At 34.5% G+C, this 27557-nt stretch overlaps 2 protein-coding genes across 3 annotated transcripts in view; one reads left to right on the forward strand and one right to left on the reverse strand.

Annotated features, from left to right (window-relative positions):
- The window catches only part of LOC113228098 (plastin-2), a 128067-nt gene extending 112395 nt beyond the window's left edge, over positions 1 to 15672 (forward strand). Inside the window, exons 7-15 of the mRNA XM_026461237.1 lie at positions 1692 to 1801; positions 1996 to 2190; positions 3285 to 3495; positions 4895 to 5025; positions 5110 to 5257; positions 5806 to 5957; positions 6972 to 7073; positions 8100 to 8269; positions 15434 to 15672. Of these exons, the coding sequence (XP_026317022.1) occupies positions 1692 to 1801; positions 1996 to 2190; positions 3285 to 3495; positions 4895 to 5025; positions 5110 to 5257; positions 5806 to 5957; positions 6972 to 7073; positions 8100 to 8269; positions 15434 to 15611 (1397 nt within the window). The 3' untranslated portion in view covers positions 15612 to 15672. The remainder of the gene's footprint in view (positions 1 to 1691; positions 1802 to 1995; positions 2191 to 3284; positions 3496 to 4894; positions 5026 to 5109; positions 5258 to 5805; positions 5958 to 6971; positions 7074 to 8099; positions 8270 to 15433) is intronic.
- Positions 15673 to 24152: 8480 nt separating this feature from the next.
- LOC113228099 (transmembrane and coiled-coil domains protein 2) overlaps positions 24153 to 27557 on the reverse strand; it is a 69919-nt gene continuing 66514 nt past the window's right edge. For both annotated transcript variants that reach the window (XM_026461240.1, XM_026461238.1), the window contains 2 exons: positions 26889 to 27023; positions 24153 to 24630 (listed from right to left, as the gene is read on the reverse strand). In XM_026461240.1, coding sequence (XP_026317025.1) covers positions 24603 to 24630; positions 26889 to 27023 — 163 coding nt within the window. In that variant the 3' untranslated portion in view covers positions 24153 to 24602. The remainder of the gene's footprint in view (positions 24631 to 26888; positions 27024 to 27557) is intronic.

A 27557-nucleotide genomic window follows, 5' to 3' on the forward strand; every position in this document is an offset into this window, starting at 1 on the left:
GTCAATGGTTTTCAGTTATTTTTTGTGGTGGTGGACGTTGAAATTTTTTTATCTTACCCAAGTGTCGCACCGCCAAAAAGTTTAGGAACCTATGTTCCAGTGCGTCCGCGTGAAACAGTCTTCACTCGCTAGAACGAGTACCTGGTAGACTCTGTGCAAACTGCAAGTGTTTTGCTCGTGGCATGCTCGCAAACCACGTGCACACTATGATAATTGGTAACATAACATGCAACGGTTACAACTCGCTAGCGAGTACCCGGCTTAATGCAGCTTCATCATCAGAGCTATCGCAGACGAACAACATAATAGCGAACATTCCGTTACATTTCAATTTCGAAATGCCTAATTTTTACTGCTCTGTTGACTTCATGTCTCCTTCATATAATTTACAAGTGATCATTATGATTACTTATCTTACAAGATTAATTTGATTGATTTAATCATATCAATGTAATTAATTTTATTATCAAGCGATTTCATATCTCTGCGGTTGCTAATGAACGCTTCGTTTGCGTGTTTGCATGAGCATTCGATCACGACCCATTTCCTCTTTTGAACGCATACTGCTCGTTGCAACATCTACGCTTTATGAAGATAGTTCTCCCGTGAAAGCTTTACAACATTCGGCTCACCGTCCACACCATTCTAATAATAATAAAAGATAGCTGATTAATGAATAGGAATACCACCTTTAAAACTTCAAAATTTATCTTTTAGACCATGATGAAGTGACCAGATCATGGGAATCTGAAATAGATAACCAATAATAATAATAACTATACAGAGTTTTTTGTAAAATACTAACAACCTTGCAGTGCTGGACTATATTACTAACATCACAAACAAAATTTATTCATTTATTAAATCAGTGTGTGTCGCACATGAAACCAAAAAAGATTTGAAATTTTTAAAAATGCTGAATAAGTATTATTGGGAATAATGTGATTATTTTTCTTTATACATAATATTTAGTTATCCATTTATTTTATTTATTTTTACATTTTAGGAAAATTCACCGACAAATAATAAAAATATAGTGTACTTAAATATGACTGCCAATGCTATTCACGAATTTCCGCCAACATTAAACAATATATAGTGCTTAGCAAGTCGAAAAGAGATTTTAAGAGAAAACAAAGAACACAGTGACATAAAAAAAATAGATAATTTTACAAAAACCAGTGTAATCATCGCACATTATACTCGAGAATATACATAATCGCTCATTTGGTGCAACACTGACGTAATTGTAATTTTGGCAAAGTTGAATTAAGTATATTAACACATCTGTGACACATTAAGTGTTTATGTTTGAAGAAAAATCGGTAGTAATTTTAAATTTATATATGTAAAAATACACAGTTTTTTTACACATCAGTGTAGCATCAAATCACGAATGGTATACTGCCCTCCTAGTCATAAACAACGCATTTGAATTTGAGATATTTCGAGGTATTGCCGCCACCTAAAGTTTTTTTTTTTCTTTAAAAATGTCCATTACACTGATTTTGCTCAAGAATAAAACTGAAACTAAATAAGATACAAAAAAACCGCTTCCAAGAGGTCATAGATCCCGTTTCGGTGATTCCAGCTGATTCCACATGTTAATGTCCAATTTCTAAGATTCAGCAAATTGACCAGTCAAAATCTGACCTTCAACAAAACTTAATGTTGTTGTTCTACGATTGCAGGCAAACCTCACTTGGTGCTGGGTCTGCTATGGCAAATCATTCGCATCGGTCTTTTCAACCAGATCACGCTCGAACACTGCCCGGGTCTCACAGAGTTGTTGAACGACCAGGTAATTGTTGTAACCTTTCATACTACGCCATAAATTTAATTATTACGAATAAATGTATATTTTAAAAGTTCACATATCTAGGTGAAGAGTTGTAAACTTTATTATATTGTATGTAGTTAGTCTTCGAGATATATATTATATGGGGACGTATCAATGGGTTGATGGTGATCTTATAAAACATGATTTATTTCCAGGAGCGCATCGAAGACCTGCTACGGCTATCTCCAGAATCCATCCTGCTCCGTTGGGTCAACCACCAGCTGGAGAGGGCGGGTGTTACGCGACGTTGCACCAATTTCCAACAGGACGTGGCCGATTCCGAGATCTACTCGTACCTGCTGAAGCAGATCGCACCGCAGGAAGCCAATGTTACTCTAGATGCTCTCAGGGTCAGTTTCCAAATTTTGAAAATGTTCAGCCGTGTAATCATGTGTCACGGTACCATTTTACGATTCTATCATTATACGTCATTTTGTGTATGACTTGGGGGTTAAGAAAGTGTGCGCTGGATGAAAAGATCCCCTGTTCGTTTCCCGGTAGGTAGGTTGGGAAACAATCTAAAATTTATTTTATTTCATTGCGCTGGTACAGAAAGTTTACTAATTTGAAACCAATTGTTTAATAGTATATCCGTTTACAAATAAGTGAAGATTTGTAGACATAGAACATTTTTATTTGCTGTCACGCTTTGCTCTCGTACTCTGTGGAACATGGTGGAACATTATTTGATTTTAAATTCGGCACTAAATAGCATATAAAAACATATTTTGTTTACCTCGTCGTTTCGGACATATTGCAACGTTTGTGGTCTAAAATAGACTGAAGAGGCGGGCGTCAACATCTAACCGTGTGAGTTTCTCTAGCTACCCGCATTTGGTCTTAATTGTTTATTTGTGCACTAGGGTTGTCACTAGAACACCAAAGGGCCAGCGCAAACCGACAGATGGGAAAGTAAAAAAATTGATTAGATTTAACGATGTATATTTTGTTCTCTTTAAAAATGTTGATAAGGTCTAAATTGCAATTCTCTTGAGACCGACCTTGGAGCAACACGGCGTAATTCTTTCTGTGTTTCAGAGCATTGAAATTTATACCTTATTTCAATTGTTATGGCGGAATATATAGATATGAATAAATCGTCGATATTTTCTAGAAAGGACGAAAGTCCCATTTCCATAAATTTTTCAGGTGAGCTATTTTAGTTTTTCATTACTGTTTTAAAATATTTACGTCCTGTTTTAAATTAAATTTTAAAATTAAAACCAAATTGAATTTAGATTAAGACGTAAATATTTTTAAACAGTCCTTAAAACAAACATGCTCCCTTGAAAAATTTCTCGAAATTTCTACAAAACACCACGAAGTGTAAAGTTCTTTGCCTTGCTGTCGCCTATTTGCGCTGGCCCAAAAGGAGCTTCGTTACTGAGAGCACTCTTCCACATGCTTTCACAAATGAGCAAAAAGCTTGTCTTGTTTTATTCAGGAAACCGACCACCTGCGTCGTGCAGAAGTGATGCTGCAGCAGGCCGCGAAGCTGCGCTGTCGCGCGTTCGTGTCGCCAGCCGACGTGGTGGCCGGCGTGTACAAGCTCAATCTGGCCTTCGTTGCCAACCTCTTCAACCAGCATCCAGCCCTGCAACGGCAGGCTGACGCCGAGGAGTACCACCAGCTCGATGAGACTCGAGAGGAGAAAAGTCAGTATAAACCGACCCGTATAACTTTAGCTTCTGTTGATTGAAAGTCTCATCTTTTTTGTCAGTCAATGTACTCGAGTAGTCTGTGGATTAGATATACACAGCGTACATGCAATACACTAAGAGTACAGTGCAATTACGTCTTCAGGATGCGGCTGGCACTGCCACGGCACTTCAGTGCGTCTGAATTTGCCGAGTCGCGAATAGACTGTTATGTCTCTGCTAAAGCGAGTGCGTGACAGTGGCAATGGCATCCTGGAGATGTTTGTCCATCGTTTTCACTGTACAATTTTAAAGTTTTGGGTGAAGATCGCTTCTAGTCAAATTAAGTAGTGATTTACGCATTTTCCTAGTTTTCATATTTAAATTTTTGTAGCTTAACATTTTAATTATCTAATATTTTAGTTTATTTTTGTAACTAACACCATTATCGTATGGGCTATGATGATGAAATAAATTATTTTATTATTATTATTATTATTTTTAACACATATCGTTCCCTTCAGAACAAAGAAATTATACTTACGGCAAAAAATAATGTATAATGTGTAGTAATATCTCTTGCTTGCGGTAAAGTCATCGTGATGAAACTTGTTTGTCGAAGAAATTTCAGAATCCTTACAAAACGTGTGAATTGAGCTATCTAACAGCAGTAGAGCTCCTTGTGAAAGAATTCGTCCAGGGAATTACTGCCACCTTATCTGTCTATACCGCTAAATAGTAATGTGAGCATTACTGCGTTCCATTACTTTGCGTTGCGCGCGTTGCGTTACTGCGTTTCGAAGGGTAAGAGTGCTGGTGAAATTACAGGCACTTGGAACTTGTCCACTGAAATTTTAAGATGATAGACACAGTGGCAATGTCCCTCATACCTATATAATTTAAGCCCCGAGTGGCACTGCAATTGCTATGGACAGGCGTATCGCTTACCACTGGACGCAAAAAACCTGCTCCTTAGAGGAGCCCCGTGTCCAGCAGTTGGGTTGATGATGAAGACGATGAATTGATGAATATTTTTTTGAACTCATGGTACCACGATTTCGTTTAACAAAGGTAAACGATTCTTAATAAAAAGCATGTATTAAGATTACCATTTTCTAAGTTTAAAACTTACATTAAAAGTATTTTCATTGAAAAATCATATAAAAAAATTGTAGACTATGTATTAGATAAAGATGTATGGAAAGAGAACATGAGTTTAAACACCACACAAATATGATTCAAAGTGTATTCTATAGCATTTAAGTTTATTTGAAAAAAGCAATCTCTGGAGTTTCTTGCTCGTCATCTCATGGAAGTCGGCACAGTGAACGAGCATAAAAAATGATGTTTTCAAGTGTACAAATTTTACATATGAAATAAATGATTATTTGATTTTCATTTTGACTTTGTCGTGCAGCATACCGCAACTGGATGAACTCGATGGGCGTAGCTCCCCACGTGAACTGGCTGTACTCCGACCTGACCGACGGCCTGGTCATCTTCCAGCTCTACGACATTATCAAGCCTGGAATCGTCAATTGGAAGAAGGTATTCTTCCTTCCTACATTTCCGTATAAGCTTTGAACTTAATTGAAATTTTACTCAACCTGTATTTGATTGCGTATTTGTCAGGTGCACCGCCAATTTAGCAAACTGCGCAAGTTCATGGAGCGACTGGAGAACTGCAACTACGCCGTTGAACTCGGCAGGCAGCTGGGCTTCTCATTGGTCGGCATCGCCGGGGCGGACATCAACGAAGGCAACGCCACTCTGACGCTAGGTATATTTCTTGTTTGTGATGTGAATCTTGCAGACAGTCACGGTTCCGATGATACTGTGACATTTGAAATGTTTACGTTACACGCATACTATTTTTGACTAATTTCTCAGCCAGATTACAAATAGAAATAGTAAATTTGTTATAATATAACAAGAACGAACAATATTTGTTGGAGTTGTAACTTTTAAGTAAAAGTTACAGGATATTAAATAGATAGAATCAGAAAGGATAAAAATGAAAATAAATTACCTCAACTACTTGATGCGTAAAACGGAATATTTTTCAAAGAGATTGACACTATAGAATCGATAAATTGAATCGGTTATGGTGTATCTCGCTTCAATGCGAGTGCATACTTGTTTCGGACGGATATTGAACGGAGAACGAGAGAAGGCCCCCTGTGCCGCCAGTCCTCTACACCCCCACACTACGCCACTGGGCAATGTGGCTTAGACGCCTGTTCCGAAGGACAAATAATTTTACAACTACTAAAAAAAATTACATCCCTAACTACGGTTCTATAAATAAACTCCCACTACCCACTACAGCGCTGATCTGGCAACTGATGCGCGCGTACACACTGTCGGTATTGACGCGGTTGGCTAACACCGGCAACCCCATCATCGAGAAGGAGATCGTACAGTGGGTTAACAACAAGCTGCAGACCGCAGGGAAGTCCTCGGCGATTAGGAGCTTCCAGGTACTGTAACCACACCTAAACACATCGATGTTAATGTCTTTATTCACAATATAACTTAGCACTTTCTGAATACAGCTATGTAATACATTGCAAACTTAACTATTTTGGCTTGCGTCACTATTCTTGAAAAGCTGCGATATGCAATCTATCAAAAATATATTTGTTGGAAATTTTACTTTATGTTGTTTACATGGAGCTCATACTTGCATGGTTAACCGTAATTAAACGTATTGCGTAACCAACGGCTATGTTGTGACGACCAATATTCGTAAACACCTAGACTATTGATTTTATACTAACCTTATTTTAATTTAAAATGAGGGAATTTTGAAATTTTACTGTGGAAAAATTCTAGTTTCTTTTTTGAAGACGGAGTAAAATAACATTTGTAGGGTTGCCAGTTTTCATAAAATTGTCGACAGTTTTATCGGTAGAATCTGAAAGAAGGTAAGATTTTGCCAAAAATATATGGTTTGCGACGAATGTTACGACGTTCTAATGATTACTAATTGAGTTATTGCCATCTTTAATCTTATTTTGACGGTTGGCCTACTGATATCGGAATCAGCTTTTATTCATATGCATTTTAATAAAAACGATTTGATTATCTATATTTTGTATTTATAATAGACATAGTTCTAAATGCATGTATGTATGTATGAACTTACGAAAATTGATAATTCAAATAAACCAAATACGACTATTTATTGCAAAGCGTAACAATATTCAGTCGATAGTCGATAGAATATATTTTATCGACTGTAATCACTAGCTGCTTTCAAGCTGACAACACCTTTGCACAATGAGCTGTCATTTTATTACTCCAACTTCAAAAAAGACAGACTATACATTTAAAAGTTATATTAAATGAAAAAGGCGTCTTTTACTGTATAATTATGTAACGATAAGTCGCTTTAAACTACTTTCACTAGGCGAAGGTTTCACGCATCTAAAGTTCTCCTACAGAAGTTGCAATAATTTTCAGAATATTTTAAGTGCAATTATATTACTTAGGACGAAGTGCTAGCGGACGGGAAGGTGGTGATCGACCTGATCGACGCCATCAAACCTGGCTCCATCAACTACGACCTCGTGCTGCCTGGAGGCAACGAGCAGGTACGTGAAAGCTAACGGCTAAATAATGTTTATATATAATATACATACATAGAATATATATATTGAACGATTAATGAACCAAATCATATTATACAGGTGACAGGTTAAACGAGATAATTATTGAAAGAGGCAAACGAGTAGCTGATATCTAATCCGAATATGTCAAAAGAATCGCCCCTAAACATAAGAAAAAATAAATCGTGTCATTTTACAAATACTAACACACTCTTTATTTGGGCTAGTCTATGAAACAGATCAGGTGAGCGATAGGAAATTTAACACCCGCGTGTCGAGCCTTCCTAGTTAACTATTAAAAATAATTCAATTTTCCCTTCAATTCAAAGCGTGCGCACAGGCTGGTAAAGGTAGCGGGCACTCGCTGCATGTTTGGTCCGTGGATGAACGTAGTAAAAAATGATAATTTTGCAGAAATTTCTGATTTTTTTTTATGGAGTGAAGTTTGGTCAATCGTATGTCGGGCCCCATAGTACCTGTATTTTCTGATTTTAGTACAGAGTACTAAAAACCGACCGCAAAGTTCGTGGAATTACATCCATTTGATCCATTGAACTGCTTCTGTGGCCGAACGGTTACCAAGCCGGACTGCCACGCAGAGGTCCCAGGTTCGATTCCCGGGCCCGGAAGAAATATTTGTATGGCCTACATTTATTTCTCTCGTGAGTTTGGGTGTAATTTGTGGTTGTCTATGCGTGTGTATATTAAAATCGATTACCGGAACCCTGAACCCTAGTTTGCCACTCCTAGAGGTGGTATATTTTCTTAATATTTTTTTATTTATATGGAACCACCGCTGAGGTGCTCTCTTTCCAACAAAAAAAGAATCATCAAAATCGGTTCACAAATTCGAAGAGTTATCACTTAACATACATACAAAAAAATTAAAAAAGAAGCAGTCGAATTGAAAACCTCCTTTTTTGAAGTCGTTAAAAATAATTTTCCGTGTTGCCGAAATACGTCAAAACGTCTTTATTTCGGGTCTCACTGCACCATAATTATTTGTTACAGGATAATCTAGCGAACGCTAAATACGCGATATCGATGGCGAGGCGCTGCGGCGCACGCGTCTACGCGTTGCCCGAGGACATTACGGAGCGCAAGCCAAAGATGATCATGACGGTCTTTGCTTGCCTCATGGCGCTCGATTACATTCCCGCTATGGATGCGCCCGTGAATAAGTAAGTCTCCATTTGTAAAGATTGTAGGGCATAGAGAATTCTGAATAGTTTATATAAAACTGCTGCAACATTTTTATAGAGCTTTTGTAGACTCAGACAACTCTAACAGCGTCACAGCTTTACATTTGTACAATAAATTGTCTGCATAAGTAAGAAAGCACTAATTCGTATGATAATTTTTAAAGAAACTATTCAGAGTTCATTATTGGAGTAATATATATGATTTATATGTGTTTTGTATATGTCGGGTGGTAAATAATAAACAGCGAGAGTAGACCTAGACTTTTTAAAACTATAGTCAATTTAAGGAGCATGATGTTATGATAATTGTAGTGGTTATATATACAAGTCATCTATTGACTTGATAATTGCAGTGCTTCTATAAAAAGTCGTCAATGAATATACATACACACCATGACACCTGTCTGCCGCTGGGGTAGGCAGGTGCTATCGACTATCCGATGAATATGCACTAAACTTATGAACAGCGATGAATCTACGATTCTTGAGAAATGAGGGGATTTTTTTTAACAATTTGCCATATTGAATCGACCACTTATTACTTTTACAATTTGATTCAAAAATATTATTCAAATTGTTTATTTAAAAGTTACTAAATTTTTTTAACGCTGAATAACATATTTAAAAAAAAAGTTTTATGTGAGTGGAGAATAATTTTGATTAAAAAGTTCTCATATTCGTGTAAAAACAATTTGAAGTTAGTAAAGTCAAAACTTGTATGTAACAGTAACTAATAGTTAAGTCTAAATAATGCTTTTCAATCATTAAAATTTAACCAAAATACCAATGAAACTAATTTATTCATTGTTCTTTATTTTTTGGACCAAAATTGACTGAAAATGTTACACGGACATTCCTAAAGTAAACTTTTATTATTAACAATTAAACATTTTTGTAAGAAAATTGAATTTAACATCTAAAATAGACTTTTTTGGAAAACCAATACTTACCTAATGCAGCGGTATTTTAGTTTTTACAAACAATAGTTCTTGTAAACTCTGTTCTGTATAATCAGTAATGTCTCTATAGTCACCACTTTAGACAACGATCCAAACTACTTCTAAAAAATCAATTGAGTGGATTGCAATTAAACCGAAGCTTGGTTGGTGGTAATCAAGTACTTTTGTTGTTTAACTTCTCATTCAACTACAATTTGCATAATAGAAGAAGCCAGAAGTGGTAGATGCTATTATATTATTTCTTAATTGAGACTAGCAATGCAACGGCATGCAGAAGCCAATTTATGACTTTTTAAAATTTGAAGTTCCACATTATTTCCAACTAATAATTGGGACTCATTGACGTCAATGTTGGGACTAGTAATTCAACGACATGCAGAAGTCAAACAGTAAGTTTTTAAAATTAGGAATTCTATGTTGATGAATACTAAAGTTGAAACTAGTAATTTAACAGTATGCTTCTGCATACTGCCTTTTTTGAATAAGGAATTCCATGTTGATGAATACGAAAGTTGAAACTAGTAATTCAACGGCACGCAGAAACCAAATGATAGCTTTTTTGAATTAGGAGTTCCATATTGTTGTCAACTCATCATTGGGACTTGTAATTCAACTGCTTGTAGTTGCCAAATAAGTTTTGTTGAATCATTGGTACCAACAACTATTTGTTCTCGTAAAACCAGAATGCCGCATTGGTGAGGGTTAATATGTATGTGTCGTCTTGTCCTTTTGCACCGTATGGTGATGTAAAAAAATATTTTACATATATTTGTAATAACTTATTATACAAACGTGTATTCTACGCTAAGATAATTTAAGGCCTTGAACTTGACAAATGTAAATTATTCTCAGTTTTTACCATTTATGTACTAATAACTTTTGGCCATAGGTCTCCTATGGTCACCACGATATGGACCTCAGATCACGACATACCTCGTGCCTTAATAATAGTACACTCATCATCAAAATGTTCTGAACGATCAAACTGGCTAAATTTGTCTGAACATACAAAAAGTATAAAAATCGACTTTGAATGTATATACGGAGCATCAAACAAAAGTCAATCGTAAATTAATAGCAATAACGTTGATTATCTTTGGAAATATTTTTGGTTGGTTTGAATTTCGATAAATATACATTTTTTAAAGTATTTCTAAGACTGCATTTGCCTTGAAAATAGTAACATTTATTGCGCATTAGATCTCGTATAAACGTAATCGAAAACGTAATATATAGATAGATAAAGTCGTTGTAAAAAGTACATAACAATTTGAGAATTTACATCTGTCAAGCTAAAATGTATCTTGTTCGATATACACATACCTTATAGTTTAGATTAATATGAAACGAACGAAATACATACCTTATATAATATGCTGTAATCTATCTTTTGAGGGAAACACAGATGGTTAAGCTCTATACTAGTTAACGCTATATGGAAAACTCATATTTACGCGTCATATTACGGACGCTAGACAAAAGGTCATTTTACAATGGTAATTTGGTTTGGTATAAAAATACTCGCATAAACTAGCACAGAGCTTTTGGTTTTCGCACGCATGAATTTTCCTACTATGGTCACTCTTATATACATTTCTCTGGCCTATATTATATAAGCAATGTATAAAAAGCAACTGTAATTACGTAATGACAGTGTATGTAGCATGCGGAAAGCTAAATTCACTTCAGTTGAATATGTGTAGCAATTTTGTATTTGCAGTTCGTAAAATAACTTTTCCGGTAAAGTTTGAGAGGTTAACATCTTTTGAACGGGTGTAAACAGTATCTTTGTGATGTAATTTTTTATTAAGCATTATTATGGTTCGCGCAACTAGGTGACTATATGATATTGAAACGGTAGGCAGAAACGGTTGACATGACAAAAACAGACACCGTAGTCACTTAGCTACCAATCAGCCATCTAGTCGCCCAAGGAGAATGACAGCTTTGACATGTAATAATGAAAACCAGCTCAACTCAGTGAAATCTACTGTTGGATAATTTTCCGAAAATCTTCAAATAGTAAGAATTTTTCCGGTAAAAAATTCGAAAGATTGGAAAAGTATAATTCCGAGGCTCATATTATGTTCTTCGTTTAGAAATATCTTTTGAAGTTTTATTTAGCGGGAATTATAATATAAAATAAAATTGTATAGCTTAAAAAAAGTTAGAGATAAACGAGATTTAAAATGATTAGACGATAGCTAAAAAAGGGAATCATAGGTAAAAAAATCGTTTTTGTTCAGTATCTTCAACTTTTGTCAAATGTGGAAAAATACAAGAAAAATATTCGGAAAAATATTTATTTTTCTGAAAAATGTTCCATGACCCAACACAAGAGAAGTCCGCCATCGAAAATCACTGGTCAAATTTTGAGTAATAGACGCGTGTCTTTTGCATGCAGCAGGCGCGCACACATACAAACCGCGCTGCTACGTTTATATGAAGTAACAATTGTTTGATTATACTATAAAAAAGAAGCTAACACTTTTGAAGCTAACACTTTAAAAAAGAAGAAGAACCAAAAAACTGAACAATAAGCCACTTGGCTGCCTTTCGCAGTACGTCGTTATGTGAAGTTTTAAGTATATAATATAAATATACACTATATTTGGAGTGCCGCAAGGCGTAAAAATCAAAGTACACCAGAACACATATTCAACTGAAATGGAATAATTCGTACTTATCGATATAGTATTATGATGTGTCAATGTTTTTATAAATTTTTACAACGAATAAAACGGGATTCGTAATTACATATTTAGGATAAGTGAGCAAGTGTCGTTAGATTTAAATAAGGAAATAGAACCAAGTTTTTTAAATAATTATTTGACAAGCTTGAAACTGTCTTGACAGCCAGACGAATTGCGTCTTGAGATTCTTTAATATAATTTTAGTGTTTAAAAAAGGAAAATACGGCTTCCAAGAAAAATTATGTTTACATTCTTATGAAGAGTGCATTTTTATTGTTTGTGAGATTGTGTGGGGATGCGCAGTTGTCTTCGTGAATATGCAATAACTAATACTTGCCGCTTGGTGTCGATTCTGTGACTTACAATTCTTAAACCAGTGTTCGAAATTATGAAGATATTTTATTTTCTATGATAATTTGTCATTGATAATTATTCGGTACATGTCCAATAATTATCCCTACCGGTTCTTAGTTTAGTCGATTTAATTTTTTATTAAAAATTACAAACAGTGAGAAATCTAAATAAACAAGAAAAAAGTTAGGGATTTGGTTTGGGACTTTTTTAAAGATTGGCATTTTGATATCTTTCTGATACAAACGCATGACACGAGGTTAGCGAGCCGCGAAAGCGATTCCAATTATTTTAATTTTATAAATATCAAGATAATTTAAGGGATTAATTATCACTAAATTAAATTATTACAAATCTAACATAGACAAAAATATATTGTCGGCACTTTTAAACTATTGGAGTGTTGAATTGATAACAATATTTTCCATCTGTGAAATTAGACGTTAAGAATTGGGAATCACAGAGCAGTCACTATAGAATAGTATATACACTGTTTTCCTGAAAACTTTAACAACGTATACTACTCGTAATTGTAAAGAACTTTTTTTTTTATTACGATTGAAAGTTTAATTACATTTGTACGGGGTGTTGAAATGTTTAACTATTCGCTAAGGTTGCCATATAAAAAGCTTTTCGGAGACACGTTGTAGTTTTCAGGATTGCTCTGTAGAGCTAAAGTATAATAAGTATGGTAAATTAATGCAAAAGTAGCAGCACAGTTTATGTCTATGCACACCCGCCGCATTAGTCTCACGGACCTTTCATTATTATGCATAGGGCGTGCAAACAATAAGCCGCGCTACTGCGTATGAATTCAGTTACCGTACTTGTGTTATTATACTATGGTAAAGCCATTCATTACATTCCTTTTTATTTGTTTGAAATTCCCTATCGGCATTTTTAAATTTCTACCATCATAACCTCTATAATCTAGACATAACGAAATGTATAAAACGTTATTTTTTAAGTTAATGTGAAATATTTTTGTAAAGCATTTATTAATATGACATTCCCTTGGGAACCATCGATTATGTTTTACATACCATAATTTTTAATTGTAAATTTTTATTTTGTTAGTGTTTTTAATATTTTTTATCGCGTTTAAGAGTATTTTTTTTTAAGAATCAATCGATTACTAATCATGTTTTAAGAGATGAATAATTAATCGTACCTTTATAATATAATTATGCTATACAATAATTATATTCAATGATACCACGCTAGACGTCAGTAATTTTAAAATATGTAAGCGTATATAATTAAACGGAATTGGTAAAATATATATGTATTTTTATTTGTGTCGTTCGTATTATAATGTTTAACACTTACTGCTTGGGTTTGTGGTATAGATTTTGGAGCACCTGGGTTACGTCGTGTACAGCCAACGTGTTAAAGTAATGCTTACAGCAATTACATGGGATGTATATTGTTGATGCAAAAGCTACATGGGTGTAAGTAGTCTAGTCACACTTTTTTGTTTTCTGTTTTTGGCAAATCGTATTGGCTATCTATTCCCTACCATCAAACTACAGATCCTTTGTGTATCCACGGTTGAAATAAAGAAGCGACTCAGTGATGCTTTTTTAAATTGCTCAGGGGAGCGTTTTAAAGTTTACGAATTCGGAAATGTTAAATTTGTTTAGTTTGACAAATAAATGGTCGGTTATTCGTGTGATTTTATACTTAAAGTTTATTTTGCCCGGGAAGTGCAGTCGAAAAATGGAAGCGACTTACAAAAATATATTTTTTCTTTTAAATTCCGGGAATAGCTCGACATATTGTAATTTTATATTTTAATTACATAAGACTTTGGCTCACTGGAAGTTTTATGAGTATTAGAACTGGATCGCAGTATAGTGAACCGTTAAGTGTCAAATGAAAAAAAAACTTTCTAAATATGACAAAATTTTAATGTTACATAAAATTACAAATAACATTTAAAATTGTTTGTTTATCCTTCAGTATTATACTTAATTTCATCAATCTTTGTGTTACGAGATTTTTTCGTTATAAAAAAGCGCATTCCATTATAGAGGACACCGAATTCTACATAAATAATTATCGGTTTTCAAACCACTAAACTTATACTAGTTTACGCAGAAAAATCTGCTGAGTCCGTATTTACTTTTCAACCTTTACAAACGTTAATATGTTTATTCATCGCAAATTTGTTTAATGGTAGTAATAATACCAGAACTTGTACTTCCATCTTATAATACCACTAAGAATTGAAAGGAAAAGTGCGGCTAGACGTGGGTTAGTTAGTGTATATAATACGGGGTACATGTTTGTGATGTTTTGTGTCGTCCAGCACTGGAAATGCACGGGATAAGTATAAATATGTATTATACATATATACAAGAAACATGTCCAAGGAAATAAAAAAAAATGTTTTGTATAGCCTTGCCGTTTCGATACTCAGTCTAAAATTCAAAGAGATTTCACATTTATATAAGTCGTCCCTCTACATGTCAATTTGGAACTGCAAAACGCTTACTCTGTCTTATACAATTATATAGCAACAAGCATTTTATGAAATATGAAAAAAACTATATAAGAACAGGCGCTTGTCGCCTTTTCCGTCTAAATATGGAAAGATATAAGAGCCTGTATGGTGGAACCTTTGCTTACCCAAATATTAAGGACGAAAATTGAAAAAAAAAAAAAGTATTTCTATAACTGATTACAGTAATGGGATTTTCGCGTACTTTGAATTTCAGACTGTCTTTCAAGACGAAGTCGGGTTATCGAATATCCAATAAATCAGTACAGATTACTAAAAAAACCGACCTTAAAAGTCATTGATCCCCTAGGTTGCCACCCTTAGAGGTGGAATATTTTCTCCAAATTTGACCACTTCTGAGGTACCCCCTTCCATCTAAAAAAGAACCATTTGAAGCGGTTCACAAATACTGGAGTTATTGCGTAACATACATACAAAAAAACATGCAGTCGAATTGAGAAACCCCTTTTTTGAGTCGGTTAAAAATAAAATCTATTTTGCACTTTACTTTCGCGTAATACACTCTGTTGCCCATAATTATTCCTAAAGCTATAAACATTCACAGGATCTCGTTTCATTTTTTTTTAACCTTATTGATATTTGTGTAATAGATGTAATTCTTGTATTGTAATCATAGGTTTGAGGAGACCCCAGAAATTGTCATGGACTCCGCATACTATATGGATATGGTCGACCAACCAGAAGATTCCTTCCAAGACCCAAACGATTCTGGGCTGGGCTTCCCAGAAAAGCCAGCATTGCCACCGAAACCAGGAAATCTTAACAGGTCCATTCCAATTGAAGCAAATGAATGATTAATGTTATTTTAAATAGATACTTAATTATTTTTTTATTTTATTTTTTATATTCATGCCATTTTTTTTTTTGTTTAAAATATAATATGATAATAATATTATTATGATGTTGTGGAATAATTAATTATATTTTTTTATGTTTTAATTTTTTTGTTTTGCTCTATAGAAGGGTAAAATATGACCCAGTACCAGCGCAAAACCTATCTCAGAATTTTGCTTATATTAGGTAAGTAAATTCTGTATAGTTTTTGTTGTCGATATCAGTGGCGTTTGCCACTGTCAATATTGCCTTTTATTTTTACTCAGGCGCACAGAGTTAGGTAATGTATGTTCATGTATAAACAAAAGCCTTCAACAGTTTTTGTTCTCTATTCTTCAAAAGCTTTTATGGACGTATAATTTGACCAATAAAGATAGGAATAATATAGTAAAATGAAGAAAACAGAAATAAAAAAACAATGGTTAGATATGACTTTTAACTGCCTTCGTGGCCGAACGTTTAACGTTTAACTGCCTTCGTGGCCGAACGGTTACCATGCCGGACTGCCACGCAGAGGTCCTGGGTTCGATTCCCAGACCGGGAGAAATATGTGTATGGCCTACACTTATTTCTCTCGTGAGTTTGGGTGTAATTTGTGGTTGTCTATGTGTGTGTCCATGGCACCCGCGACACAGGGTTTCCCTAGTGCAGGGCTATGAGTGTGTTGCGTTATTATGACTTTATTGTTGTACAATTATCTTAAAATTAATTAGCTGCATCTAATAACACACCCTGTGCAGGGTGGTTGAATACATATATAGTATCTAGTCCACCCAGGACTATCAGGCGTGACATATTGCTCTCGTGTTTCCTTTTTATAAAAAACAAGAGCAGAACAAAAGATTAAAAGTATGTATAAACAAATCGTAAGTAGATAATTTTGCCTCGAATGGCAGTTCGATACAGATCTATCCTGCTGGGTTTGAGATACACTGAGATACGTTCAATGGAACGAACAGAATTTGGTTGATTGGATAAAATCTGTAGTCAAAATCGACACGGACTTTCTTCTTCATGTGTATCACAAATCTGATTCTAGTAGATCGATTTGATGATTTCTTAGCAGATTCCTTTGTCTGCAACGTTCCAGTTGTTCGATAACCAGATTGCCGTAGTACTCGATACACAAGTACAGTACGTCTTCATCAACGAACACACTTGGTTCTAGGGGAAATATCCCTAAATCTATCTCCAGAACATGGTCTTTTTAATCCGTTATAGCTACAATGGCTTTCCGAAGCCCATAGTAATAATTGTGGCTACCGTTCTTATTATGGGATGTCTGTTGTGCCATTGTTTACTTGAAAATTTAGGTGAAAAATTAATCATTCAAACTTAAATAAAAATACATCCTATGCGCCCAATGACACCGTTATGTACCACCGTCTGAAGTTGTATATAGCACTACTTTTCTCGGTTACATATTTTTATAGTATACAAATACATTTTGTGTATATTCAAAAGGAAACAGTAGAACCACTTTTAGATAATTCTTAACAATTTTTTTAAGTAATAACATCAAGATTCACTGTTTTACTTCACTTATACACTTTTGTAAGGAGTATTAATAGTAATATAAAAAAAAATGACGGATACTTAGTGACCTCGATTGGGCACGGCGCCCGCGCCGCGGCGGGGATTAATGGGTTAAGCATTCAGTATGTATTATTTTCCCAGCCAAAAGAATTTGAAATTGTATTGCGGTTTTTTTATTTGCAATTTTAACTTCCATGGTAGAATTTGCCTAGGGTGTATCTCATAAAACGAGATTCTTTGAGCCTTTCTAAATGCTACACTTCTTGCTAGCCGTTGAATCTGGATATGAAATTATTTTAGGACCCATGGGTGACCGTCAGGATGGCTGGTCGACTGTGGCGTTCAGCAATTCTTGAATATACATACACTCAGTGCCGATGCCACAGGCCACCAGCCATCCTGACGGTCACGTCTCATGGTTATAAACTTTTTCAGATAAGGTCATCTGGTATTATTTTACTGTACTTTATTGATTACTTACTGGATCTTTAATGTAACGTGTTGGTGTCCGCAACTACTTCCACGCGCCTGTTTTCCGTGTAATATTGGATCTTTTAACCACCAAATAGGGGAAGTATGTTCTACATTTTTATCAGTTTGTAACTTTATATGATATCGAACACTTTTTGTACAAAAACAACGATTCGTCAAATAACGAAACGAAACTGGTCATTGCTTCGTATTCTCGCTTTCTGATTATTTTAGTGACATATTCATGTTACTGGTTTCCTCTTGGCTTTGGCTTGTACGATTTCAAAGAATTATTTTTTGTAAGTTGTAAAAAAGTCTGAAGCGAAGGAAATTTTGGTTAGGTACCTACTGGAAAGAAAAGACAAAAATTGAATAAAAATGTGATGATTTATTTTATTCCTTAGCTGGCAACCGAATTGAAATAGATAATACATAAATTGAAACATTTTACAAATACTTCTGTCATTGGTAAATTATGAGACAAAATTAAAACAAATTAAAATCAAAATTAAAGGAAGCCATCTTCAATATGTCTTAGGCAAGTGAATAAAATTTTTCGCATTTTGGTACAATGAGCTTTTAGAATATGAGAACAATTTTATACTAGCACAATGTATACATATTTACAATTTTGTTTACATAATGCACATTTGTCGTTATAGTATTCTCTTGCGTCACTAGCGGCCAAGCTTCAGAGCTGTTTGAGTGTTATATTATTAACCTGTTTAATTGTAATACATTATTTGACGTCACAATTTTCGGTTAAGGTTACGCTGTGGCATTCTGTATTTAAATTATAGAATGTTTTTGAAAACATATATGTCCGTTTGTTTAAAATTCGCGTATCCTTATTCCACGGTGACCATGATGGAATTTTTGCGATTTTGCTACTTATGTAACTAGGCGTCATGCAGTCGATTCTAGTGGCATAAAACTAGATTTAGTTGAAGGTGTTTAACTGTCCTAGTTCGAATAAGCTTATCCCAGCATCACATGACTCAATCTCGAAAATCACAGCGCTTGCTTAGATCTGATTTCACTAAGAAAATTGCTTCAAATCAGTTGAGTATAAGATTAATGTTTTGATTAATATTATATTATTACAATTTATTGGCCGATTTTATAAAAATTAAAATAACTCCGAAGTTTATACTTTAGAAAATAATACTATACTATTATATTTTGATTCACGGTCCCTACAGTCGATTGAGCCTGTACTGTAAGGGTTGCCTTCAAGATGGCAAACGTTAGTGACAACATAAATTTATTTCTTAGTATTGCAATCAGTCTCTACACAACATTAATTAAATTTTTTGTGTAATTAAAATCACGGTCATAAATACAACAGGCGATCGTCAATAAACAAAAATTCACTGTACCAAAATAAGACAAAACGTCTATTTTAAATTATATGATGTAGAAATAAAATTTCATGTAAATTGCTATGTAAAAAAATTATTTACACAAATGTACACGATAACACGGACTAATTGAGAAAAAGCGAACGTTTTGTACATTTGAACAGTATGGATGGTTCTCTAATATACTAGTTTTTTTAATATTTGTACTTGACAAGTAATCATTGAACTGCAGTGGTCTATGTCAACTTGCCAAATAATTTCTACATTCAGTAAGAAATTTTGGAATGTATTTTAGCTTTATAAATAGTTAATATGATTTAATTTAATAATTTAGAAAAAATTTCTAGACCACCAATATTACGAATTTGATTTTGACCACATTGCTAATTGCATAATTATATTCCAATTTTAATTGAATACAGAAAAATAAGACGTTAACTAAAAAACCAAGAGCTTTTATTAACGCAAAACCTGTCTACATTATCTAAGTTCCACATTATAAGTTTATAACCATATAGAGTTAGGTTACTATAGGTAGAGGTTTAATAGCTGACTTTCAAAATATTCATCAAGCAAGCATAGAGGCAAGCCAAACGCCGTAGCTGTTTTTCGAACGTTGTGTCGTTCTGGCTTTTAGATCAGTGTGCAGATATCTTGTGGGTACGTGTGTATCACCCACATACACGATATTGTACGTAAACGTAAGCCTATTTTAATTATTAATTATATCTTACACAGAAAAGAAAAAAATAAAACATGATGAATAAAGACAACGAAAAAGATCGAACAAACGCAAAGAAAAAATCTTTCGGTATGACTTCGATATTTGTATTTTATCAATAATAATAAACAAATGTAGTATTTTCCCAAAAAAAATAAAACATTACATTCAATAAAAATATTTAAATTATGATCTGTCAAACCTCTCGCTATAGTACCAAGCTATAGTCACATTAACAGAATTTTAAAAATTCTATAAAAAGAATTCTTGTTAATCTAAACCTGGCGGCACAACAAACACCTGCGTAGGTTTATCAGTACACCAAGAAGTTCTACATCTTTTCGGAAAGTTACCGTGGGCTCTTTGAAATTTTGGGTTCATGATTAGAGAAAGCTTCAAAAACTTTTTTGTTATGTAAACACGTCTCTCTCTATTTTCTGCTTTGTTTAATAATTGTTTTAAGGATCAGTGTCTCTTCGTTGGGCAGTAACATGGGGTCAAAACCATCATCATCACATAATTGGCATTAAATTTTGCTAATTAATTAATTAATTTAATAATACAATAATAATAATGTCGTTACTTTTCCACCGTACATAACATTAAAAATTGACCAACATTAATAAAATGTTGATTGCTACTGCCTGCTAAACATTACACAATAAATAATATTTAATTTAAAATTTTAAAATAAATCCATGCGCTGCGTTCAGATCATACAATTTTTTTTTATAAACTTACATTCTGATCCCGGGCGACTTATTATTTAGAAGAGAAAATTTAATTAACATACAAACTCAATTTCGAATAAATCTTTTGAATTGCGCACGTGCATATGCCATATAGCAAATATACAGTTACACCAATTTCGTTTACAATACAATATGAACACAGCTCTCGACCATTAAAATAATAAAACTCTTAATTGTCTAAATTTAAAAAAATATATTAAATATTGAAAACTATGAAAATTGTGATGTCAATACAATCACAGTATTTCGCTTTAGAAATAATAAAATAAATAACTAATATGAGAAACAAACCACAGATACAGCAAAGAGCTTAAAGCTTGAAATATTGAGCACACTAAGCACAGTCAAGGGCTTATAGCTTGGTGTGTGTCAAGTTCTATGAACTCTTTGACTGCATGTGGCAAATACAATATTTCTACGTAGGTAAAATAAAGGACATGTGTACAAAAAAGCATGCATAATGTTGGCATATCACATATATTTTTCAATACAAATTTACACATACATTGTGAATCGAGGCAAGTGTGTAATGATACATGGCTCTATTTACACTGGAAGCGCAGTGGCTCAGTCTTGGTGCGGCGGCGCACAAGTACAGTACAAAAAGCGTATTGATTGATATCAACAATTTAGCCTGCTTCACTGGTGTTGCAGCTCGAACCAACATAGAATGGTGATTCCTACAATTAAGAACGGCGACATATCGTAATTTAAAAATAATTGCGAAAATAAGAAACAAACAGTTATTTAAAGAAATACATGACTTGTTTATTTCGGATAAATAATATTAAAAAAAAACATAATTCCATTTTATATGTGTATTAAATTGCAATTAATTATAATACTTTGTATTTATTATTTGAAATTATATCGTTATTTTCTACGGCTTTTAAATTTACTTTAATTAAGGGCGCAGCAGTAGCGCGGCTGTAGCGCTTCAATAATTTTTGTCACTAATTGTGCTTGGAAAAGTGGCACGCGCGGGTCGTCTCACGACAGTGGCGCTGCAACTGTGCTTCTAAATATTGAATGAAAATTGTAGAGGCGCGGCTGCAGCCCCACAGTGGCGTCAATGCAGCACTTCTATAAGCGTCCAAATTTGAAAGCACCTTAAGATGAATAATTTATTACAGACACCGTTCATAAGAAATTACTTGTTTTATTTACATCTTAAGATTTTACCAATAAGAAGAAAATGTACATTACTAACTCGCTATATTATTAAAAACTAGTACCATGCTAGTATTACAGTGTTATTGAGTAGATGTGTTTGTTACAACTCTAAAACGATCTATCAAAATCACCATGCTATGTTCGCTCGCGTGCAGGTACAGATTTCTTACCACCGTATGACTTATTTTCCGTAGTACAGAACCTGTACTATTAACAATAGTTTAGCGAATAACCACGGAAATCTTAAAGTTTATATTGTGGTAGGATTAGAGGCTTTTTTGCGGTAGTAAATTTTTGGCACTATAGTGAAAAAAATAATTTTATACGAACAGACAAAAACGACAGCAGCGGCTGTAATCGTCTACATTGAAAATCCGCATGATGTTCAGCGTGAATTGTCGAATGAAATATATTTTTAACCGACCTCAAAAATGGAGGAGGATCTCAGTTCGACAGCATTTTTTTCGTGTGCATGTTACGCAATTACTCCGATATTTGGAAACCGGTTTTCTTTTGTGTGATTGTTTTTTTTTTTGTTGGATAGGGAGTACCCCAGTAGTGGTCCCATTCAAATTTGAAGAAAATATTCCACCTCTAAGGGTGACAAATTAAGGAATGAATCCTGTTTATTGGATTTCACCCCCTGTCCGTTAACCGATTTCAATAAAACTAGATATAATTCCACAAACTTGAGGTCGGTTTTTTTCGAAAGAATGATTTTCAAATTAGACACTTTGGCTCCCGGATGTTTGGATTGTGCTGGTTCAATTGTTAAGACTACACTTGCTCCGATTGTAAAACAACAAAGTGCAATACTTGAAACTGAAGTACAGAACCACAAACTTATCTTGTGGCGCAAGCGTCTATGCAGTAACGTTAATCAATAACAATAATTCGCTGTACTGTGAGTACCAAAGCGGACAATATCTAGAGCTCCTCCGACCTGGGATCATACTTTCGAAGCACGAAATCCGTAGTTACAGTTGTTTTCCCGCTATAGATGACCTACTTCAGTTTCGATCGAGGCTACTACTAAGATTATATGACTACGCGATTTGACAACTATTTCGAACGGGTTAGTCCTTTTTTACAATATCAAGTGGCGAAACGAACAAACTCGTACGCCTGATCTGAGGGGCAGTGCTTCCGTCACGCTGAGACATAAGTTGACAAGTCCCATGTGCCTCTGTAATTTCACCAGCACCCTTACCCTTCGAAACCAGAACACAATAATGCTGACATTACTACTTGGCGGCAGAATTAGATAAAGTGACAGTACTTCCCTAGACGAACCTTTCACAAGCTCGACTGGTACTACGGATTTCGTGCTTCAAGAGTAGGGCCCCAAAACCAATTGGTCATCATTTAGTTTATACAATATTATCTGCCGGGCCATTGAGCGAGTGGTCAAAGTTCCATTGTTTGGCATATCGCGGATCAGTTCATCTATAATCCATCACAAACAAAAACCGATTGCGATTTCATATTACAGCATTCGAGATTGTACTAATTTTATAACATCAGCCTTTTAATTCACCTAGATTTGCTGATAAAATAATAATAACATATTTACAGGTGTATCTAAAAGATCTAGTCATATTTTGGCGTAAGGACGGCATCACACTTATGAACGAGGAATCCGCTTGACCCGGTTAGAAAAAAATATGCCTTAAGAATTTTGCCGACGCGAAAGACGAGTTTTTCGTACTTAAGCGTGAAACACACAGAGAACGGGTGCGGGTCCGGCGTGTGTCGGGTCGGGAGCACGACTGTCGTAATTACGTGTAAATGTAAATGGATGACGACATACCACGCGCGGGCGCGAGACGAGCGCACATCGGGTCCACCGCGCGCTCGTGACGTGTTGTCGGCCACATAAATACACGAAATTACACCCGCCATGCTCTCGGGTCGAGAGCATGCCGCACCCACTGTCAGTGTGTCAGTGTGCTTTATTGTATCGACGTTTAGCTTTTTCTGACCGGCTCAAGCCACTCCTTAGAAATGTTCATGATAATGAATAACTGTACAAATATTTTGCACCTTCCCATAGAATTCGTGTAGCAGTGATAGAATAAACAAGTCTTGAATAATATTTATTTTTTTCTCCGAACGATATGACTTAGGCCTTTTCAAGGTGAGAGTGAATAGGCATTATTTAGGTATGTATGCTCCATCGTCTATCTCATCGTTGCTATATCATTACTATCCATCAAGTAAAACTGAGGTCAAATGTGCAGTTATTTTTTTAAAGTTAAATTTAATTACAGTAATGCACACTTTTATGTCTCAAAATATCATTACACCTTTATGATACACCCTGTATAAGAAATGATAAAAAATATACTTTGTGAATATATGTGTAATATAATGAATTATCTAATAATTAATTAATTAATAATAATAATGATAATAACCCAGCCCGCTGGAGTTATATATCGTATTTATGTAAAAAAAAATACATATACCTATTTTTTTAAATCTCAATAATGTCGTTCTCATTTCACAAGTGAGGTCACCAAAAAGAAGTAACATTAAGTTAGGTTGCGTGTGGTGATTTGCTATCATTGTTTTAATCCAGGGTGGTTCCTTATCCATGTAACATCACATGTTTCGCAGTATATCAAAATATCACATTTAAATGTGCAAATAATAATTGAATAGCTTAAATAACATCATTATCACTGACAAAATAATGTACTATTTGTCTCATTTCCACATTGCCCATCACAGGGGCAGTTAGAAACAAGTGATTGAGAGTACCTTCTTTTTTCCTGATCGGGCAAACATAAAAATACTTCCACGTAGTATATGGTCTTCACTCCATGCAGATGAGGGCCAAATTGCAATATCACGAATTTTATTTATTCACTGGGCACGGTAGTGCCAAAGAACAAGTTTCAATTTTGTACCACTAGAACTTCACTGTGGCTAACATCAGCCGCATAGAGCATTACATTCATACCTGAAGTAGAAAAAAAAAAGAAAATTTAAATGAAAAATAAATAAAAAATAGTAGCGCGTTGCGAAAACAAAAACGAAATATAATAGGCATATTTATAGCAACACCCAGAAAATAGATAGGTACATTCTATTCTTGGAAGCTAATAATCCGAGCAATGCCGACTTTACTTTTATTGCTGATTATTTTTACCAAAAACTTTCAAGAGTAAAAAACATATCGCGATCGGTTTATTTGCTCCAGAGTGCGCAGTTAAAAGTGAATATTGCTTAAAATTTGTAAAAGAAATGAATACATAAATAAATAAAAAAAACAATAAAGAAGAAATTTAAATCAACTACATTACAATTCTGTCTAGTGTTATAGTGTCATTGACTAATATTTAAGTAATTTTATGATTCATCACATACATATTTAATTAAAATGGAGATTGGTTTAAGTTTAATGTTTAAAAACAATTTAATAAATAGCTATAGATTACGATATAGGATTCCCTACTGTACATATAATATACACATATAACATAGTATTGTACACAACAAAGCGTCTGTAACTTCTATACATAATATTTTTAATTGTTTACATGGTATATAAATATTAATTTACAATATTTGATGACTAGACTTAGCGGTACTTTTTACAATTTTTATTTTACTGTGCTTTAGGTTTTTTAAGAATTACGAGTAGGAGAAATTGAACAGAGATGGTATTAAAGTGTAAATGAAAACTATTTCATAAAATTTTGTCACTTTTTTTAGATGAACGTGGTGTTTTTTGGCTGCGTTTCTCAATTTCGTCACATGAATTGATTAAATATATTAACTTATTCTTTCTTCTTCTGTATAAATGATACAGATTATTTTTTAAATTACTAACATCATAAACAACATGTTTTGATCTATAACTTTTAATAATTTATCAAATTTTAATTTCAGATTTTTAACGGACTTCAAAAAAAGGAGGAGGCTCTCATTTCGACTGTTTATTTGTATGTATGTTACGCCATTACTCCGGCATTTGTGAACCGATTTCGAAAGAGGGTACCTCAGTATTGGACCCATTTGAAGAAAGTATTCCACTTATAAGAGTGGGAAACTCGCGCACGTTCCGGTAACCGATGTCAATAAAACTTGTGAAATAGATGTAATTCCACGAACTTTTGAGGTTTTAACAAAAAAGTTAAGATTACAGTTTAAATAAATCGGTCTGTGCGGTAACGAAGAAAGCGCTAGCATAAATATCAGTCCCATGGAAACGCAGGACGGGGGAGGGGGGCGTCAGGTAGGACGCTTGCACGTTTGAACTTACCACCGTACTACCAAATGTAGATCTAAAAAGTGTCAGATAGTATAACAAAAAGTTGTTTATGATGTTAGCAATATGGTCATGCGAGGTTGTTTTGGCGAAATTACAAGCACATGAGACTTATTCAACTTATGAGTAAGGGTGACGGGCGCAGTGGCAGTGCCCTCAGATCTTTGCGTTTTAAAGCTCTGAGTAGCCCTGCAACTGTTATGGTCAGGCGTGTAGCTTACCATCAGGCGCACCACTGTTCGTCCCGTCACTTTATATCATAAAAAAAAAGAAGACATATCCTGTATATCGTTGGTCATAATAAATTTTTTTCTTCGTGTTTTTCAACCAACTTGAAAAACTCGGCTAATTGAAAATATCGTATTATGACAATCGACTAATTATAACAAACGATACGTTAGTATAATAAATTTCATGTCAATATGACTACTTCTAAAGCATTATACTTTTCTCATGCAGCCAGTGTTTAACTATGGATTATCACTATAAAATATAAAAATACGCCTACATATTTATTGATAAAATTTTATGAAAAAGTTCCATTGATATTAGTTAGTTTCTAAATATAATGAAAGGAGATATTTCCATACGATTATAGAGGGAAAAAAAAATTGAAAAAGTAACTAAGCGATGATGTTGTTAGTTCGTGTCAAAATATCAGTCCGTGTCAAATGATTTCATCGTTCAAACTATCAATATGTAAACGTTATATAAAAATTAATCTTAGTGAAAGTAAAATGAATTTTAGCTCCAATCATAGGTGCACCCTACAATCATGGACTTAAGGTTAAATTTGACTTTGGGACCAACTAAAAAATATTATAGCATAAAACCCTCAGCCCATTTGCGTTAGAGCACTTGTATTTTTCATACAGATCACAAATTAGTTCAGCTGCAGAACCAAGCCCAATTATAACACCCAAACCTAAAAGGCCTCAGGCCATTACCTGTCGCGATGCGTGTCTAGCAAATACTCCTTCAGCCTTCTCACGAGATGTTCGGAGAGCTGCGTCACCTCAGGCCATTGCTTTAGCACCATTACGCCCACCATCACAGCCACACTCGTTGTTAGAACTCGTACTCTGTTGCATATGGGATTAAAGTTAATATTCAAATGTTATGACCTCGGTGGCCGAGCCGTTAGTACTCCGGGTGCTAGATGAAAAAAAATATTCAGAGTTCGATTTGTGATTGTATCAAGTTAGAAAACTTTTTGAATTGACTCTGGTTGTTTGCCACCCGGAAAGGCAGCGAATCTGAGGAGCCCGATATAGACGGCGCTGGGGAACTACGGGGCAGTGGGCAACTTTCAATTTTGCAGTCACAGAACAATAAAGTAGAAATGGTCAGTTAGCGTCAGACGCGTGCCAACTATAGGTCTCGAAAGACCTATCTGAGCTAGTCCGCTATTTTCCCTTTGTATGGTATGGTTGTCATTCTTTCGTGCAAATTCTCTAAAATCCTAGGAAAATGCCTCATTGCGCTGTTTGGAGTGCAAAAATGTTAACCGTGGTGGTATTTCATATCATCGGAAAGTCTTATTTTAATAAATTTTCAGTTGTCTGTTCATAGAAATAATTTTTTTATTACAAGAAACGAAAGTAAAGGTTATATAC

This window comes from Hyposmocoma kahamanoa, unplaced genomic scaffold (assembly GCF_003589595.1).
Source record: "Hyposmocoma kahamanoa isolate Upper Pololo Valley unplaced genomic scaffold, ASM358959v1 224, whole genome shotgun sequence".
Classification (NCBI taxonomy): domain Eukaryota; kingdom Metazoa; phylum Arthropoda; class Insecta; order Lepidoptera; family Cosmopterigidae; genus Hyposmocoma; species Hyposmocoma kahamanoa.